Below are 16,148 nucleotides of genomic sequence, written 5' to 3'. Positions count from 1 at the left end.
GATGCAGCCGTGACCTCCCAGTGACATAAACCATGAGGCTTCCCTCCTTGTCCTGTGTGGAGACATGACACGAAACCCTTTATCTACCAGCACCTGTATCGGCGCCTGTTCCTGTGTGACTCAGACTATATGGCTCCCATCGGCCATGTGGAGAGAAAGGCAGCATGGAGCTAACAAGGGGAAGGCACTTGTCTTCCTTACCCCTAAAGCTGCTCCCATCTTCACAAGCACCAGAAAATTCAGAAAGAACAAGACAGTGCTGGGGATCACACAGTCCCAGTAGTTCCAAAGGATACAGTTACCACAGATGAAAAGGATGATGAAGTAGATGCAGACAATCATTCCAGAAGAGGATGGGCCTCCATAAGCCATGATGCCATCATACATCACCGCATTCCAGTCTTCGCCTGTCAGGATCTGAGAAGACAAGGCTGGGGTCAGACATGGGCAGATGCCTCAAACCACAGCTTCTATGCCAGAGTTCCTTGGCCACTGGTAACGCTGACCTCCGGCGTTTTTCATAGCCCAGCTCACAATGAAATGGATCCATCTGCTAGCCTGTTGAAGCTTCAACATTTATCATCATCATAATTATTATTATTTTGGTTTTTCAAGTCAGGGTTTCTCTGAAGCTTTGGAGCCTGTCCTGAAATTTACTCTGTTGACCAGACTTGAACTCAAAGAGATCCGCCTGCCTCTGCCTCCCAAGTGCTGGGATTAAATGCATGCACCAACACTGCCCAGTTGTTTTTCTCTTGTGATTTTCTTGTGTTGTTTTCAGTGATGTTGTTACTTGTTTTTCTGGTGCCTTTACTTATAGATTAAAATACACACGCACACACAGAGCTGGAGAGAAGGAGGGAGGGAGAGAAAGAGGGAGGGGGAGGGAGGGAGGAAGAGAATGAGAGAGAGGGGCCACTGCCATCTTTTCTTATGCTTTTAAGCATACCATAATGTCTACAACTGGCTTTTCTCCACTCAGTGATATTCCTGGAGACCCTGACTGTAGGTTCTTCTCATTCATCTCACTCAGTATGTAGTATTCCACACAGCAAATGGCCTTCAGAGACAGGAAACTCTGTCTATCCATTTTCAGATCAGAGAATTCTGTCACATAAACGTGTATAAACTATCTCGGGTGGAAATAATCAGTTTCAAATGTAATCTTCTCTATTGATGATACCTGGTAATCCAGCCCATTCTGAAATCCAATCAGAGAAATACAGACTGCAGTTTTTAAAATGCTACCCCCCCCCAGGAAGAGAGTGTATCTTCTATGCAAACCAGAATCAGACAGCAAATGGGCAGATAATTAGAAAAGAGGCTCCTGACTTCATTCCTGAGAAAATTACAAAGAGACACCATTTCGCCTGTCAGGCTGGCAGCAATTATGAAGGATAAACACCCACCTCAGCAAAGGGAAGGAGGGAGGCATGGGCTGCCTCCATGCTGCTGCCTGAGGGTAAATAAATTCCACTATAAGGAGAACATTGTCAGGGGACCAAATACAAGGAAGGCCATTTGCCCAGAAGTCCCACATGGAGGACTTGTTCTGCACATCTGCTCTCTCACACACGCCTAGTGTATCCTGTGTATTCAGACGCATCCACCAGAGCGCTGGGAGGGGACTGGTCACGCAAGCAATGGCAACTCACACCCATCGTTATGATGGTTTTGGAAGGAGGGTGTCACTTCTATGGGTCAAGTAGGTAGGTGGCCCATTTCATAACGATGAAAACAAAATGAAACAAGGCTCCGGACAGTATGTGGACTAGGCGACCCCCTGTGCCAACTCTCTACAGTAAGCAGGAGGGATGACCGTGAGCAACCCTCTATCTAAGAGTACTAGGGAACTTGGTGAGGAGTGGTTACCACCCAGGAAGAACTGGTGGCCAGGTGGGAGGATTGCCACTTTGTATCTTTTTGTAACGCTTACATTTTGTGCCATATAAATGTATTGCAAGAAAAGGAAACATGTGTTTCCTGAAAGAAATCAGAAAAAAATAGTAACTAAACAGCAGCCACTATTAAAGAAAGACTGCAGTCTATCGTGGGTTTTAAATTCTGTGGTGTGACTTCCTACAAGGTCACTTAAGTGGCAGGACGTCATAAAGGCTCTGGAAAGAGTAAAAAGTTTCTGAACACACTGCAAACAAAGATGAGTTCAAAAATCAAACTTTCAACGAGCCTGAGATGCTCCTAGAAGCAGTCACCCAAGCTGCACTGCACAACGTCCGTCAGCCTTAGGACTGAACTCACAGCATGCCCACTGAACACTGGGCACACTCTCATCCCATACAGTGCCAATGGACCCTGCCTCCACTGAACACTGGGCACACTCTCATCCCATACAGTGCCAATGGACCCTGCCTGGACCCTGCGGCCTGGGCTCCTGCGGCCTGGGCTCCTGCGGCCTGGGCTCTTGCAGCCTGGACTGCAGACTCCTGCAGGCTGCAAACAGCAGCGTTTCTACTGCACATGCTAGGTTTTCTGCTCTTACAGAAGCACATGTGCTAAATTGCAGAAAACAAAGCCGTACACTGTTTTCCTAGCACAGCTTTTCTCCAGGTTGCTCTCACAGTAGGATAACTTTGAACTGGACTGTATTCGAATATTTGATTTTAAAAACTTCTGTTTCAGTCGAAGGTTTGTAAAAACAACAACACAACAACTTGTTATATAAAATGCGGTAGAATTTGCAGACGTTTCTGTAAAGAACTTTAAACATACTTCTGCTGTTTTGTAGAGTACATATTTACATTAACCAACATTCTAGGAGAGGATGATTATAAAATCAAAATATCATTAATTTGAAAATTGATGACTATGCTGTACATTTTTCAGTATTCAGTGTGTGTGTGTGTTGTATGTGTCTGTACATGTTCATACGGTATATATACAAGCAGGTCTCGGGTGTCTTCATCAGTCACTCTTCACCATGTGGTTTGAGACAGGCTCTGTCATTGGCTGGGGCTTACTGATTTGGCTAGGTTGTCTGGATAATGAGCTCCAGGACCCTCCTGTCTCTACTGTCCTCCCCCCATACTGGGATTGCTAGTAGGAACTGCCATGCCCAGCCTTTTATGTGGGTACTGGGGACCCAAACATAGGTCCTCATATGTGGCAGGTTCTTTACCAACTTTACCTAGCCCCAAGACTTCTTTATTTATTATATAGATTAGTATGCAAATTTGTATTTATATTTAATAAATGTTGAAAACATACATTTACCAACAATATGCTCTTTAAAATTTTTTAAATTTATTTTTATTTTTAATTTTGTGTGTGTGAGTGAGAGAGTGAGAGTGTTTAGGCGTAAAGTTTTTTTCATTCTTTATAATTCATTACAAATGATAGTTTGATTTATATGTACACACACACACATGAATGCCCAAACACACCAATACACATAGGGTTATTAGAAAAAAAACTTCTTGGGGGTGAAAATGGTTGTGAGAAGAACGTTTACTCTGTGATTCTGTGAATCTCAAACGACCATGTGAGACCTTCCAGATCATTCTCTCTAGACTCTGTGCTCCTTCAGAAAAGGACAAGTGACTTATCAAAGTCACAGATGCGAGCCCAGGGAAAGCCACTATAATACCTGTTTCTTGCCCTTCCCGTGACGCGTCCGGTCTGTTCCTCAGGACTAGATGTTTAGATGTTTGCTGATATCACAGAGAAATCTGGTGGAGTGGATGGCACGGGGAGCTAACCTGTCAGGTTCTGACCACAGCAGGGGCCCAACTGAGAGCACAGGAGGAGGGCTCAGTATACCCCAGCCCACAGGTAGCACTGCGTGCTGCTTTTCCAGTGACAGGCCCCATGGGACACTGTCTTCAGAGCCTGCAAGCCAAGGGCAGAGGCTGGCACAGCCCCTACTACCCAGACTCCTCTGACTACATATCAAGACATTCCAGATACGGCTTTCAAATTCACTTCTTGGCTTTGATCTATTATAATGGATTACAAACATGCCTAGTGATATAAAAAAAGCAAAGAAACTAATGAATGACAAGAGGATTTTAGAGTCTAGTTTCCAGAGATCTCATAAGACCAAACAAAAGTGTTTTGGTTTGTCATATCACACAGGTAGTGGAAGATACTGTAAAATAAGTTACATGACATATAATTCTGCCCCAGAGGACCATGGGATGAGAATGATTGATAAAATGGCATCCTTGTGTTTTACTGAGTTGTAGGCAGATCCAAGAAAGGCAAAGGTTCTGGCTCTCTGACTTCCACTCACAAGAACTTCCAGGGTGGGTGAGGGGGGAGGGCTCACCTGGAACACAGTCAGGAGTGCCTGGGGAAAGTTGTCAAAGGTGCTTCGCTTGGTCTGGGTCTCATCGAAATTAAACTTGCCACCAAACAGCTGCATGCCCAGCAGGGAGAAGATGATGATGAAGAGGAAGAGCAGCAGCAGCAGCGAAGCGATGGACTTCATGGAATTCAACAAGGACGCCACCAAGTTGCTCAGGGAAGTCCAGTGCCTACAAGACAACGCTGGGGGTAAACCCAGAGACCATCACCTCAACCAAGCACACACCAGCGCGACGCCCACATCTTTACCTGGTCACTTTGAAGATCCTCAGGAGGCGCACGCACCGGAACACAGAGACCCCCAGAGGAGACATGAGCTCCAGCTCCACCAGGATGGTCTCGGTGATCCCCCCACACACCACAAAGCAGTCGAACCGGTTGAAGAGAGAGACAAAGTAGGCCTGGAGGCCCAGGCTGTACATCTTCACCAGCATCTCACAGGTGAACAGAGCCAAGAGAACTTTGTTTGCAATATCTGGAAAGAAAAAGCACAGGCATGTTTCTCACCCTCCCACCACCTCCTTTCCATCAGTGCCCACGGCAGACATGGCAAGGCCTCGCCCCAGCCTCTCTGCTGTGCTGGCGACAGGGGCCATCCTTATTGCTGCTGGCCACAACCCAGATGTGAGTCTGGAGAAGTCACTCTCTTTCTCTGGGCCTCCATTTCACTGACTATGAATGGTAGAGACAGTTATCACATGAGTCCCTGAGCCTCCCAATGCTAAACCTTTAAGATTGTGCATTGAGACCACACGTTAGTTTTTTCTTTAACACCCTCACCGCACACACATACTTTCCCCCATATAGAGAGAAAATAAATAAAGAAAAATAATAAAACCTGACATTGAGGAGTGACCCACTTGTGGCATCCTAATGTCAGTTTTTATTTTCATTGATTTATATTCTGTGTATGCGGAAGTGTGATGTGTGTGTTCATGTGTGCATATGTGTGGTTAATCAGCATGTGTGTGTGTGTGGGGTGTGTGTGTGTGAACATGTGCAGGAGCCAAATAAAGATGCTGCATGGTCTCCTTGACTACTCCCTGCCTTATTCCCCTGAGGCAGGGCCTCTCACTGAACCCTGGCTGGTCCCTGTGACACCCTGGTATCTGTCCATCACACAGAACTGGGGTTACAAGCATATACTGCCATGCCTAGCTTTTCACATGGGTGACCGGGTCTGGGGATCTGAACTTAGGCCTTCATGTTCGTACAGCAGACACTTTACTTATTGAGCCATCTCCAAAGTCCCAAAGTAATTTGTAGTGGCAACGAACATTGTGGACTGAGGGCGGCAGAAACAAATACACAGAAAGACAACTCAAGAATTCAAAACTGTCCAGTCTAGAAAGGGCTCTTCTGGGGATGACCTCCATGCACTCCAGTTCTGGCCACCCAAAGCTGCAGAAACTAAATCACTTACCAAAAATACTGAAGTGGGGATAAAGCTTCCAATGTGCCAGGGAGAGGTATGGATCAGCTCCAAAATTCCTGGGTCTTGGGCTATCTCAAGGTTGTGGTGTAAGTTAGCTGATATTGCATAATGCAGGCAAGACACCTTCTCTGGGGTGGGGCTCGCTGAGTCTGAATTGTTCTACTACTTCTTAATTCTAACTGGAATGTTCTACTACCCCATTACACTTCGCTTGGACAATACCAATAGCAATTGTCTGTGAGCATCTCTAATCCAGAACAAAAGAAGATGAGCACCTTCCCGCCGTACCTTGGATCTGTGTCAGCCAGTCTGGCTGATTGTAGTGCTCGGAGGAAATAGTCAAAGTGTTGAGAAACACCAGGACGATCACCAGCCAGTAAAACGTGACAGATTTCACGGCAGCCCTGCATCTCCTGCGATTGAATCGGTTCCAGCGACGCCAGCGCCGGCTGAAAAACAAGCAAACCATTGCTCCCTAGACCACGGACAAAGATGGCATCTCAGAGGCCAATAAACTTTACTGAACAATAGGAGAGGTTTACGTTAGACGGCTTAGGACGGAAAGAATGAGCTACAGCACAGGCGTGAACAGACCCCATGATAAAAACTGTTGGTCCTCACACGCAGCTCTCAACAGAATCATCCTGGATGGATTTTGTTATCACTTCCCTGCTGCTATGAATAACTACAGGATCTGACATAAGCAGTGGGTATATAACGTGCATGTAACGCCTGCAAGTGGGCTAAAGAATCTAGATTTCCACAGACTCAAGTGCAGATTCAAGACTGCACTGGGACACACACAGAGATCTTGTAGGTGCCAAAGGGCACATGATCTGTTAAGGGCAGAGGGGCAGAACCACTCAGCTTATTATATGTATCTGTGTAGCAGTTTATCATTATCAGAATGTATTAGGTGGCAGAGCCACCCATGACCGAAACTCTCTTTTTAGGGAAGTGTTTATGCCTTTCCTCTGGGGCCTCGTGAGTGTCAAAGCTGAGTGGGACATGTGTCTCAGGCTGAGTCATCAGGTGCCCTTTCTAACTAGCAATGCTCAAAATATACCTTTAGGAGCAGATCCAATATTGAATTGTGTTTTCATAAGAATAAAACCAACAGAACCAAACAGACACGTGACATGTCCCCGCCCACCTTCCGTCTCTGTTTGTAATTAGGGAAGACATTTTCTCCCTTCGCCTGTCTCCTTTTGGGAAACACTCCCAATCTTCTTGTCATAAGGGGACAGTCAGGCACCACAGACTGCTGCTCAGCAACCTGGAACGCAGGGAAGAACCAGCTGGGTCTCAAGTCCCTTCTCTTCTGGCCATGCTGTCTCAGTGTCCATCAAGAGGGCATTTCCTCTAGAGGCATGACTCAGGAGGGACATCTAGGCTGCTTCAATGTGACCCCGGCTGACTCAACTGTGTGGCTGTGCTAAACTCTTGCAACCCAGGAAGCCAGCGAAGGATGGGTACTGGGCGGTTTCACATGGACCTGGACCCGGGAAGTTGTGCTGTGCTTTCTTCTGCTCTGCAGCTTCCGATGGGACGAAGAGCATCTGGAAGCATGATGAGCAGCACAGACAACTCTTCTGAGGCCTCTAACAGCTTATAGCTGAGCTCTCCCGGGACACGTGACCCTACACACATAAGTAAGGTGGTCCCAAAAGGCTATGCATGGTGGGTTTATCTTGCACAGTAGTGACAAGGTATGAGCAACTACAACATCTAGAAGACTCAGTGTCATATCCCCTGGAAACATGCAACACTACTGGCTGGACTCCTCTGTGCTCAGTTATGTGTGGATGGTAGGAAGCCTGCATTCCTGAACACTGGCTATGTGGGTGCCTGGTGCTAGTAAAATGGGGTTGCAAAGGCACTTTTCCAGGGTTGCTGGCCTTGATACGCATGAAGCGTTACTGGTAAATGATAACTGCAAATTCACACATGTCCAGCCCCAGACGGAAGGTGGGGCACAGGGAGAAGTACTTGTCTGCAAAGCAAAGAGCTGGGCTGGACATTAATGAGCAAGAGCTCTGCACAGGCAGTGGAAGTCTCCCGAGAGGAGACATCAGGCCAAGGACCCTGGAGGTGAGTCATGGTGGAGGGGTGTGGATCTGGGAAGGGATGTCAAAGCTGAGGCAGAAAATGAGAAGTAGGGACAGATTCGGAAGCATTTCTATGGTCTGGTAACAGAGACCAACAAAACAACTCTAAAATCTGACTCAAAGTCAGGTTGAGATACGATTTACACGCGGCAAGTTTATTCCTTTTATGTCTACACTTGGTCAGATTGTAGGACACTTCCATCACTCTGTGCTCGCTCATGGCCAGCATCCCCAGAGCAACACTGCTGGTCTGCCTTCTACGCCCATTGTTCCGTTTCAGAATCATGATAGGCATCCCTTTGAGGCTTTTTTTTTTTCTCACCCAAATGCTTTTGAGATTCATCAGTGTTGCTATATTATCAGTAATTTTTTAAAACCTAACGTTATTGTGTGTGTATACATGCACATGAGGTATGTTGTGTGGTGGTTAAATAACTCTATTGGGCTGGTTCTCCTCCACTTATGTATGTCCTGGGGTAGAACTCAGGTCACAGCAGGCACCTTCAACACTCAGCCATCTCAGTGACCTTCTCAGAATTGTTTTCCCTTCTACCTATTACTGAGAAGTCCTGCACCTTATGGATAAATCACAATTGATCTGCTCAAACCACTATAAACACGTATAATTATTACATATGTCTTTATCTTACACCAGTACCTTAGAGTTGGAACTGCTATGCCATATCTTGAATGTAATTGTGAAAAATTAATAAATGCTTTCTCAAAATAATTATGTCATTTAACATGCCTGCCAGCGCTGCACAAAAATACCCGCCAGCATCCCTGTCAGAACTTGGCATCACTAGACATTTGAATCTGATCTACTTGTATCAGTATGCAGTAGTATTGTTGAACTTGCATTTTCCGGGTAAACCATGTTCATTTCACATGCTTCTATAGCATGCTTTTCTCTTCTTTCTGACTTGAGTGCTGGAACCTTCTTCCTAGTTTTACATGGCTGTTCTGTCATTGACACTATCTTTACATAGAATTCTCTCTATATTGGATACTAGTCTTTTATCAAATATGGTTTGCAAACATTTTTATCAGGTTTGTGACTTATCTTTTTACTTTATAATAAAACAAAGTCAAAAAATTTAATTCTTTTTTGGTTTTTCAATACAGGGTTTATTTGTAGCTCTGGTGCCTGTCCTGGCAGCTCTTGTAGACCAGGCTGGCCTCGAACTCCCAGAGATCCGCCTGCCTCTGCCCCCCAAGTGCTGGGATTAAAGGTGTGCGCCACCACCGACTGGCTAAAAGCTTTAATTCTTATGGGGAACCAATCTATCACTTTTTTTTTCTAACATGGGTCAATGAATTTTAAGAAATCTTCACCTAACCCATGGTCACAATCCCTTTTTCCTGTTTTCTTCTAGAGTTTCTACAGGTTTGGGTGTTACATTTAGGCTTGGCCTACTGTTTGTATATAGCAGGAAAATGCTGTAATTGATAAAGAATACATAGAAGAAAGTACATAAAATGCAGGCACAGGGTTCAATGACATTATAAAGTGAACACATAGCCTGCATCCAGGTCAAGGAACGGAATACTACCAGGTCCTTCCTGGGCTGTCTTGTAGGGAAAACCTGTGAGCAGTGAGCAGTAGTGGGAGGGTGCGTAAGAAGGCGGAGCATTGCTTGGGTGTTGCGCTCTGCTGGTTTACAGGCTCTGACTCCCCTGTCCTGCTTCCCCCAAGGCAGGGTGGTAATACTTAGACTGACTGGAATTTGGGGTTCACGGTTAAACTCAAGTCTAGACCAATTAACTCCATGTAAAAGTTAGAATTTAAAACATAACATAGAAAGTCCAACACAAGTTCATGGGGTGGGGAGGGGTGGGAGGATAAAAATGGGAAGATGATACTGACCTGAGTTTGGATTTCGAGATGGCTTGACTGAAAGGGAAGAAAACAACGTTCAGACTCCCGTTCGGAAGGCTTAAGCATATGCTCCCAATTGCCGAAGCAGAGAGAGCTGAAGCCATGCAGAGAAGCCAGAACTCTGGTCCCTCGTGCTACAGCCGGCCAGCTGGTTAAGGGCAGAGCAAATGTCCAAGTGCTACTAGTATTGCCAAGAGGGGGCAGAGCAGCACCCCTGAGAGCCCAGATGTGGGGTTCTTCTCCTGTCACCCCAGAGGAAGCCAGGAGGGCCTCTGTCGCCTGCAGCCCCCAACTCAACAGTAGCAAGGCTGCTCCTGTTTGAACCGCATCCCGGCTCCCCTGATCACTGAATGGGTGAGGATAAGGACATAGCACGCCCTAAAAGCCCAGTGTTCTCGTCTGTAAAATGGGGATGGCAAATCCATTCCCAGCCTACTTCACGTCATTGGGAGGGCAGAGCAGGAAGAGAACAGAGGCGAAATCACTCCATGAGCCATTATGACATATAACATAGTGTGTCATTTTTATAAAACTCTGCCCCAAATGAGGTTGAGTTCTCTTAAAAATGACACCTGGACTTTACCAGAATGAGATGGAAAGGACACAGGCAGGAAGCAAACAAATCCAAACAGCACGGGGCTCCCCAAAGCAGGCAGTTCTTAGCACAGTGCCCGCCACCCCCAATCCCTGCTACTGCAGCCCAATCATCTAGAGAAAGCCTGGAAGCCTAATAGGATGGTGCCCCTTGTGGTCAGGAAAGGGTAGTGCAGGCATGGCTCCAGAACAAGGGGCTGTGAACAGGGGAGGGCGGGGCCTCCAGATCAGCTCGTGGAGCTTCCACGGATGAAAGAAAATTTGAGTATGTGGCACATTCTAGTCAGCAACTCGGCCATTCAAGCTCTTCCTTCACAGCACAGATGCCAAACCCAACCAGAAGGAGAATTCAGCCTTTACCCCCACCGCCGACACCCAGAGGGCCCAGTCTTGGCCGCGCCTCTTCTTTTCCACCAGCACCTAATGAACACAGCAGGTGGCTGGGTTAAGGAGCACACTCCCCAGGCTTTATCTTAGCAGGACAACTTCCTAGGCAGAGGTATATGAGATGCTGGGATGCCCCCAACAGCCCTGGTACAGGGGAGGGGCACCAAAGGGATGGAGGTAGCCTGTTAGAGACCAGCTACTTTTCTACCAGAGCTGGAAGACTCCTATGCCCTCTGGGGTGTCTCTTCCGCATTAGCATCTCTAAACTGTGGGGCCAGGAGGACAGGCAGCCTCCACACTCACCAGAGACTTCCACAGCAGCCCTGGGTCTCGCCTTCACCACTTACGTTCTCCGTGTTCACAGATTCAGTCTCACTGGTGGGCATGCTAGCTGTGGGGAGAAGAAAAGGCTTGAGACAGTGTACTGTGGCATGACGTGCCCGGGGGTGGGCCAGGTGCAGAGTCTCAGAAACCAGGAAGGAGCACAAGGCTGAGCAGCCAGGTCTCTCTACTGCATGGAGCCTTTGCTTCCTGGAGATGCACAGAAAGCCAGTAGGTGACTTTAAGAGACAAGTCTGACAGCCCAGATGCTTCCAAGAAAAGAAGGTGCCACACTGAGCCCAGCCACCAGGCCCGGGACAGGTTTAAACTCTCCACCTCAGCACTTACATAGAAGCCACCTAAACCCCTCAGTATGGAACAGTTCCTACTGCCCTCTTTGTGAATCAAGGGTTAGTGTCACAGCTCACACTAAAGTTTTTACAACACACGGAAGACAAGCTATTATGGCCGGGTGCATGATGAGGCCACGCACAGAAACTTTTCAAACTCTAGGAGCGTCACTCAGTCTAAGGAAGTTGATCTGATTCCTGAGTTTCACTGAAGTCAACGTGCAAAAGGTAAGTTCCAGATAAGCCAGCAAAAGAAGTAGGAAGAAACGGTCTTGGAGCTAAGAGCAGGGTTGACTACAGTCCTAGGTCTGAGATCTCTGAACCCTGTGTCCAAATCAGGATCCTCAGAAGTAGCAGAATGTAAAAATTGACCTGGTAGTGCCTGGAGGCTCAGGGATTCCCCCACCTAAACACGTGTACATCTTTTTTCTGGGGCAGAATCACAGTGATTACTTCACCCACTGGAAAGCCTTGCTCCTGTGGGCAGGCAGTTCCCTGAACAAGGACGCGTCAAAACTCAGTCCCTGCTTAGGAGACAGGTAAAACTCACCACATGGATAAAGGTGGGACCCGACTCAGACCCAGAGGTCAGAGTGTTTCCCAAGGGCACAAAGGGAAATCCTCTAGCCCTTTCCTTTTGCAGACACTCAAGAAACTGTGGAAAGCTTAGCAGCTAAGTCCAGACACACTCGGGCACAGGTGTCAGAAGCAGAGGCCAGAGGAGTAGAAGCCGGGACTGGATTACACTCTTTAATACAGTACTGGGCCTGGCTGCTGCTGTGAGCTGCACTCCATAAAATAAGTGAAGGACCAACATTTCTCAGGCTGGGTCAACACGGAGCATCTTTAACCAATGTACAGAGAATTCCCCATCAGCTTTCATTCTGTAGATGTTTCTCAGCCAAATATGTGAGATGTATGAATTAAGAGGCAGGCACACACATGCGCATGCACACACGCTGATAAACCAGTCTATGAGCGGGTTCTAGCAGGCAGCACTTGGGAATGGCATTCCCTGCTAATGTCGGATCATTTCTTTCCGTGAGCTCAAAGACTCCAGAAGAGAGGTCAAGAAAGCCTAGGGCTCAACTCGAGAAACGTGTTTGTTGTGTCTATGCTTAGTTACCTGAGCAGTAAGACAGTATCTCCTCTCGGATCCATTTACCTCTGACCTGCTATCAGCAAGAAAATCTGGTTTCAGTACCAGCAGCTGAGAGGAGTCTCTTGCTACTCCCCAAGCTCTTCGTGGAGCCCAGGACCCAAGCAGCACCCCACTGTCTGCCACCCTCCTGGGTAGTCAGGGGTCCTGCTGCCTGCACAGAGGACTTGACTCTGAGTCCCCTCTCCAAGCCCAATGTTCAGGAAATAGGAACACAACATAGAGTGATTCCTGCAGGGCTTAAGCCAGCCCAGGAGACCTGAATCCTTCGGCCACATCAGCCCCCAAAGGCAGCTTTTTACAAATCACAGTGAGCGCCCCCTCTTCTTCTGGAACCCACAACAGCAGCTTGCACAGGTGTGTGTGTGTGTGTGTGTGTGTGTGTGAAGTGCACATGTAAGCCTAGTGTATGCAAGTGGCCAGAAGAGGGCATGAGATGGCCTGGAGCTGGGTCTACATGTGGGTATGAGCTATACCATGTCAGTGCAGGTGACCCCGAACTCCAGACCTCTGAAAGAGCCATATGTGCACGTAGCTTAGCACTGAGCCGCCTCTCCAGTCCCTTTTTCTTTCCCGCTTGGGAATTCCTTTCAGCATTCCCTCTGTGATGGTAAAGCTTCTCAAGGAATTGGGGTTTGGGGCAGAGCAAGAGGTGAGTGAGGCACACAGCTAGTCAGCGGCAGAATTGGGTTCCCTTCCCGAGGAGCAAGGGAGCTGACCTCAAGTTCTTCTGTTTTCATATCATTTTCATGACAAGAATGAGCAATGCCGTGCTGTGACAAGCCTGATAAACTCCAGAGGTCCCGGGTGGCCCTCGAAGGCACTGGAACATGCTTGTGCGAATACATGTTGTTGACACAGGCAGCCATACTCATCTTGGGAAATGTGGGTCAAGGTCAGACCAAGGTCTCCGGGTCTAAAGCAAGAGCTGGGCTTAGAAAACTACTCTTTTGTTGTAACAGTGGGAAAGGTGGTGCAACCATCCTAGCAAGGTTCCTGCCCCACTGTCACTGGCAGAGCTGATCCTTATTCCCATCAATATGAAGCCATTTCTCATGCAAGGAAACCAGTTTCCTTTCTCTGTTTATCACAGAAAACAGACATTCACAAGCATCCTTAGTATGTCATGGAGCCCAAGCTGCTATTGAGGAGGGTGGGGCCAAGGAAGGGCTCACTCCTCTTGCCGGTATCTCCCCGAGGAATAGCACCAAAGCACCCTCTTGATCATCAGCTCACTATAAAGACTAAAGCCAAACAGGTCAGATCCATCGTTGGCTTGACGTCTAAGCATCATAGGGTTTGTCTTTTCATCCTCTTTTGGGGCACTGTGGGCCAAGTGCTTTCCATGTGACAGTCCCATGATTCTGCCCTCCTTCAGGTCCCTAACACAGCCTCCATCAGACCGCCCCACTTCCCTTAACCTCTGAGCTCAGCATTCTTGCAGGAAGCGGTAACCACTCGGAGAAAACCATGCACTGTGACCCTCCTCTGTCCAGCACCTGGCTGTTTGTCCCCACAGTCCATATCTTCTCAAGCTTCTCCCTCTTCCTGACTGGGGTCCGCTTTGGTGTTAGCACCAGGCTGGCAAAGCTGGTAGGTATATCCAGGCAAAGCCGGTACTGTTGTCTAACTACAGCAGTGACTCACAGATAGATGGGCAAGGACCCAGCTTGAGCCATAAAAATCTATATGATAATGGCTCTAACTGCTTTGCCAAGGGGTTGGGGGATTGGGTGAGGGGAGCAATCAACATTATTTCAGACATAACTTTATATTTAACTGTTTCTCAAATAAGACTATTCTCACTGAACAGATGCGTGTCTCCCCAGATTTGTTTTTTCTTTTTGATCTCAGTCTTTTTGATCTGCAACTACTAGCTTTAGCACGGCCTGGGGAAGATGAGCCAGAGACTAGAGAAATTTGAAACATGCATCCTGGGGGGAAAAAACAGTCAAATAACATTATTAGAATTTCTTTTTCTTCATTATTAGCGTTTCTAAACAGTTTAAGAGCATCGTTTAAGGGATGGCATGCTGAAGTGTGTCTTCCAGACTAAGAATATTCACAGTGAATCAAATGAGCTGCCTCACTTGCTTCAGCTGTTTCTTAATAGGGACAGGCCAGACAAAAAGATGCCATCGTGGCAATGCCACACATTTGAGGGGAAAGAAAGAGGAACACAGCATGGTCAGGCATAGGAGAACTCAAGTTAATAACAACATAGGCATCTTCCGAAAGTACCACACCACACATGCAGCTCACCCCAATGTGAAAGGAAAGAACACCAGAAACGTCAGGCAAGAAGCTTCCAAAGAGCAAGTCCACCTCAGCAAGTTACCGTGATCTTTAGCCCTGCGTCGTCGAAAGCAGCAGAACTTCCTTTTCTTCTTATCCTCCTTTAACAAGTCAGCCACCGTGACCCCTTCAGGTTGAACACAGGCAATTCCATTACCGCACAGCAGAGGGCAGCAAGAGCAACGCAAACAAGATAGCCAGGCAGGCAGGCAGGCAGGCAGGCAGGCAGGCAGGCAGGGCAGGAGCAGCTGGTCCCAGTGTACCACAGAGGAGGCCTGGGACTGGACTCGGGTCCACACCTGCCATCCCTCCTCTCCTGGGTACTTGTCTACAGCTCAGGATCGGAGGAAATGGGGACATTTGTCACAGCTACTACACAATCTGTCCTTAAGAACCTGTTCTAAATAAACAATCAACTAGCCTACCTAAGACGTAGGTTTTCTACGTTTGGCCCGAGGCAGGGAGCGGTAGTGTGGTGCCAACCAGGACTGCTCTCTGGGTCAGGGCAGATGGGAGTGAAGAGAGCAGGCTCTGATTCTGACAGCCCAGGCCTCCCTCCAATTGCACTTCACACTGGCTGCAGGAGCATAGGCTACTGCTGCTTGCTCGAGAGATGCCAGCAATGGCTGGGTCTGAATTCACATCCTGGGGTGGGGATGCCACAGCAAGATGGGCAATGTGCTTGGTTCCAGCAGGGCACAGCCACCCATAGCTGTTGGCATCTCCATTACTATAGCTCTCCTTATGGTCACAACAAAAACAGTCCTGGAGTCTCTAACCTCTTGCAGTGTTGTGTCCCTATCGTCACGCTAAGCTAGCTACCCTTTAAATTAGAGTCTATATGCTCAGAAACAGGCGTATGGAGGCACAGAGAGTCACGGGGGCACTGCTGGAGCAGGCAAGAGCAAGGGTACATGGGCCCTAACACATTCCTATAAAGGGCATGCGTTCTCAATACTGCAAGTCTCCTCCTCCTAATCTACCCCAGAAGAACATGATGCAAATGTTCGAATACTCATGTGTGGGGACAAGGCCCATGAATGAAGCTCTGTGAGGAGATTGCTGGGACCTTGTGAGAAATCTCCGAGTGAGGAAGACCGGAGTCTGGTGACCTCTGCTCCTCCATAACACAGCTGTTCTTGGAAGATGTCTTTGCGCCCCTTCCAGGAGGAGGGACAGGAGTGAGCTTACCTCTGATTCATCACAGCTGGCTAGTGTTATGTGTTTCTATGTCTCCGTGGAAAACCAGGTTTTTGTCCCTGTGATTGTACCCTTTACTCAGGTGACTCTTCTTAAC

The 16,148-nt window shown here is 47.7% G+C and overlaps 1 protein-coding gene across 4 annotated transcripts in view; it reads right to left on the bottom strand.

The window, feature by feature from the left end:
- Positions 1-16,148, bottom strand: part of Cacna1d (calcium voltage-gated channel subunit alpha1 D) — a 307,540-nt gene that overhangs the window by 80,672 nt on the left and 210,720 nt on the right. For 3 of the 4 annotated variants that reach the window (XM_026779996.1, XM_026779998.1, XM_026779997.1), the window contains exons 10-15: positions 11,030-11,117; positions 9,734-9,760; positions 6,047-6,207; positions 4,573-4,798; positions 4,286-4,493; positions 297-417 (exon numbers count right to left, since the gene is read on the bottom strand). In XM_026779996.1, coding sequence (XP_026635797.1) covers positions 297-417; positions 4,286-4,493; positions 4,573-4,798; positions 6,047-6,207; positions 9,734-9,760; positions 11,030-11,117 — 831 coding nt within the window. Of the gene's footprint in view, positions 1-296; positions 418-4,285; positions 4,494-4,572; positions 4,799-6,046; positions 6,208-9,733; positions 9,761-10,699; positions 10,760-11,029; positions 11,118-16,148 lie in introns of all 4 variants that reach the window. The other variant, XM_026779995.1, reaches the window with a different exon arrangement.

Source organism: Microtus ochrogaster, chromosome 6, assembly GCF_000317375.1.
Source record: "Microtus ochrogaster isolate Prairie Vole_2 chromosome 6, MicOch1.0, whole genome shotgun sequence".
In the NCBI taxonomy this organism is placed as follows: Eukaryota; Metazoa; Chordata; class Mammalia; order Rodentia; family Cricetidae; genus Microtus; species Microtus ochrogaster.
This window is presented reverse-complemented; position numbering and strand designations above follow the sequence as displayed.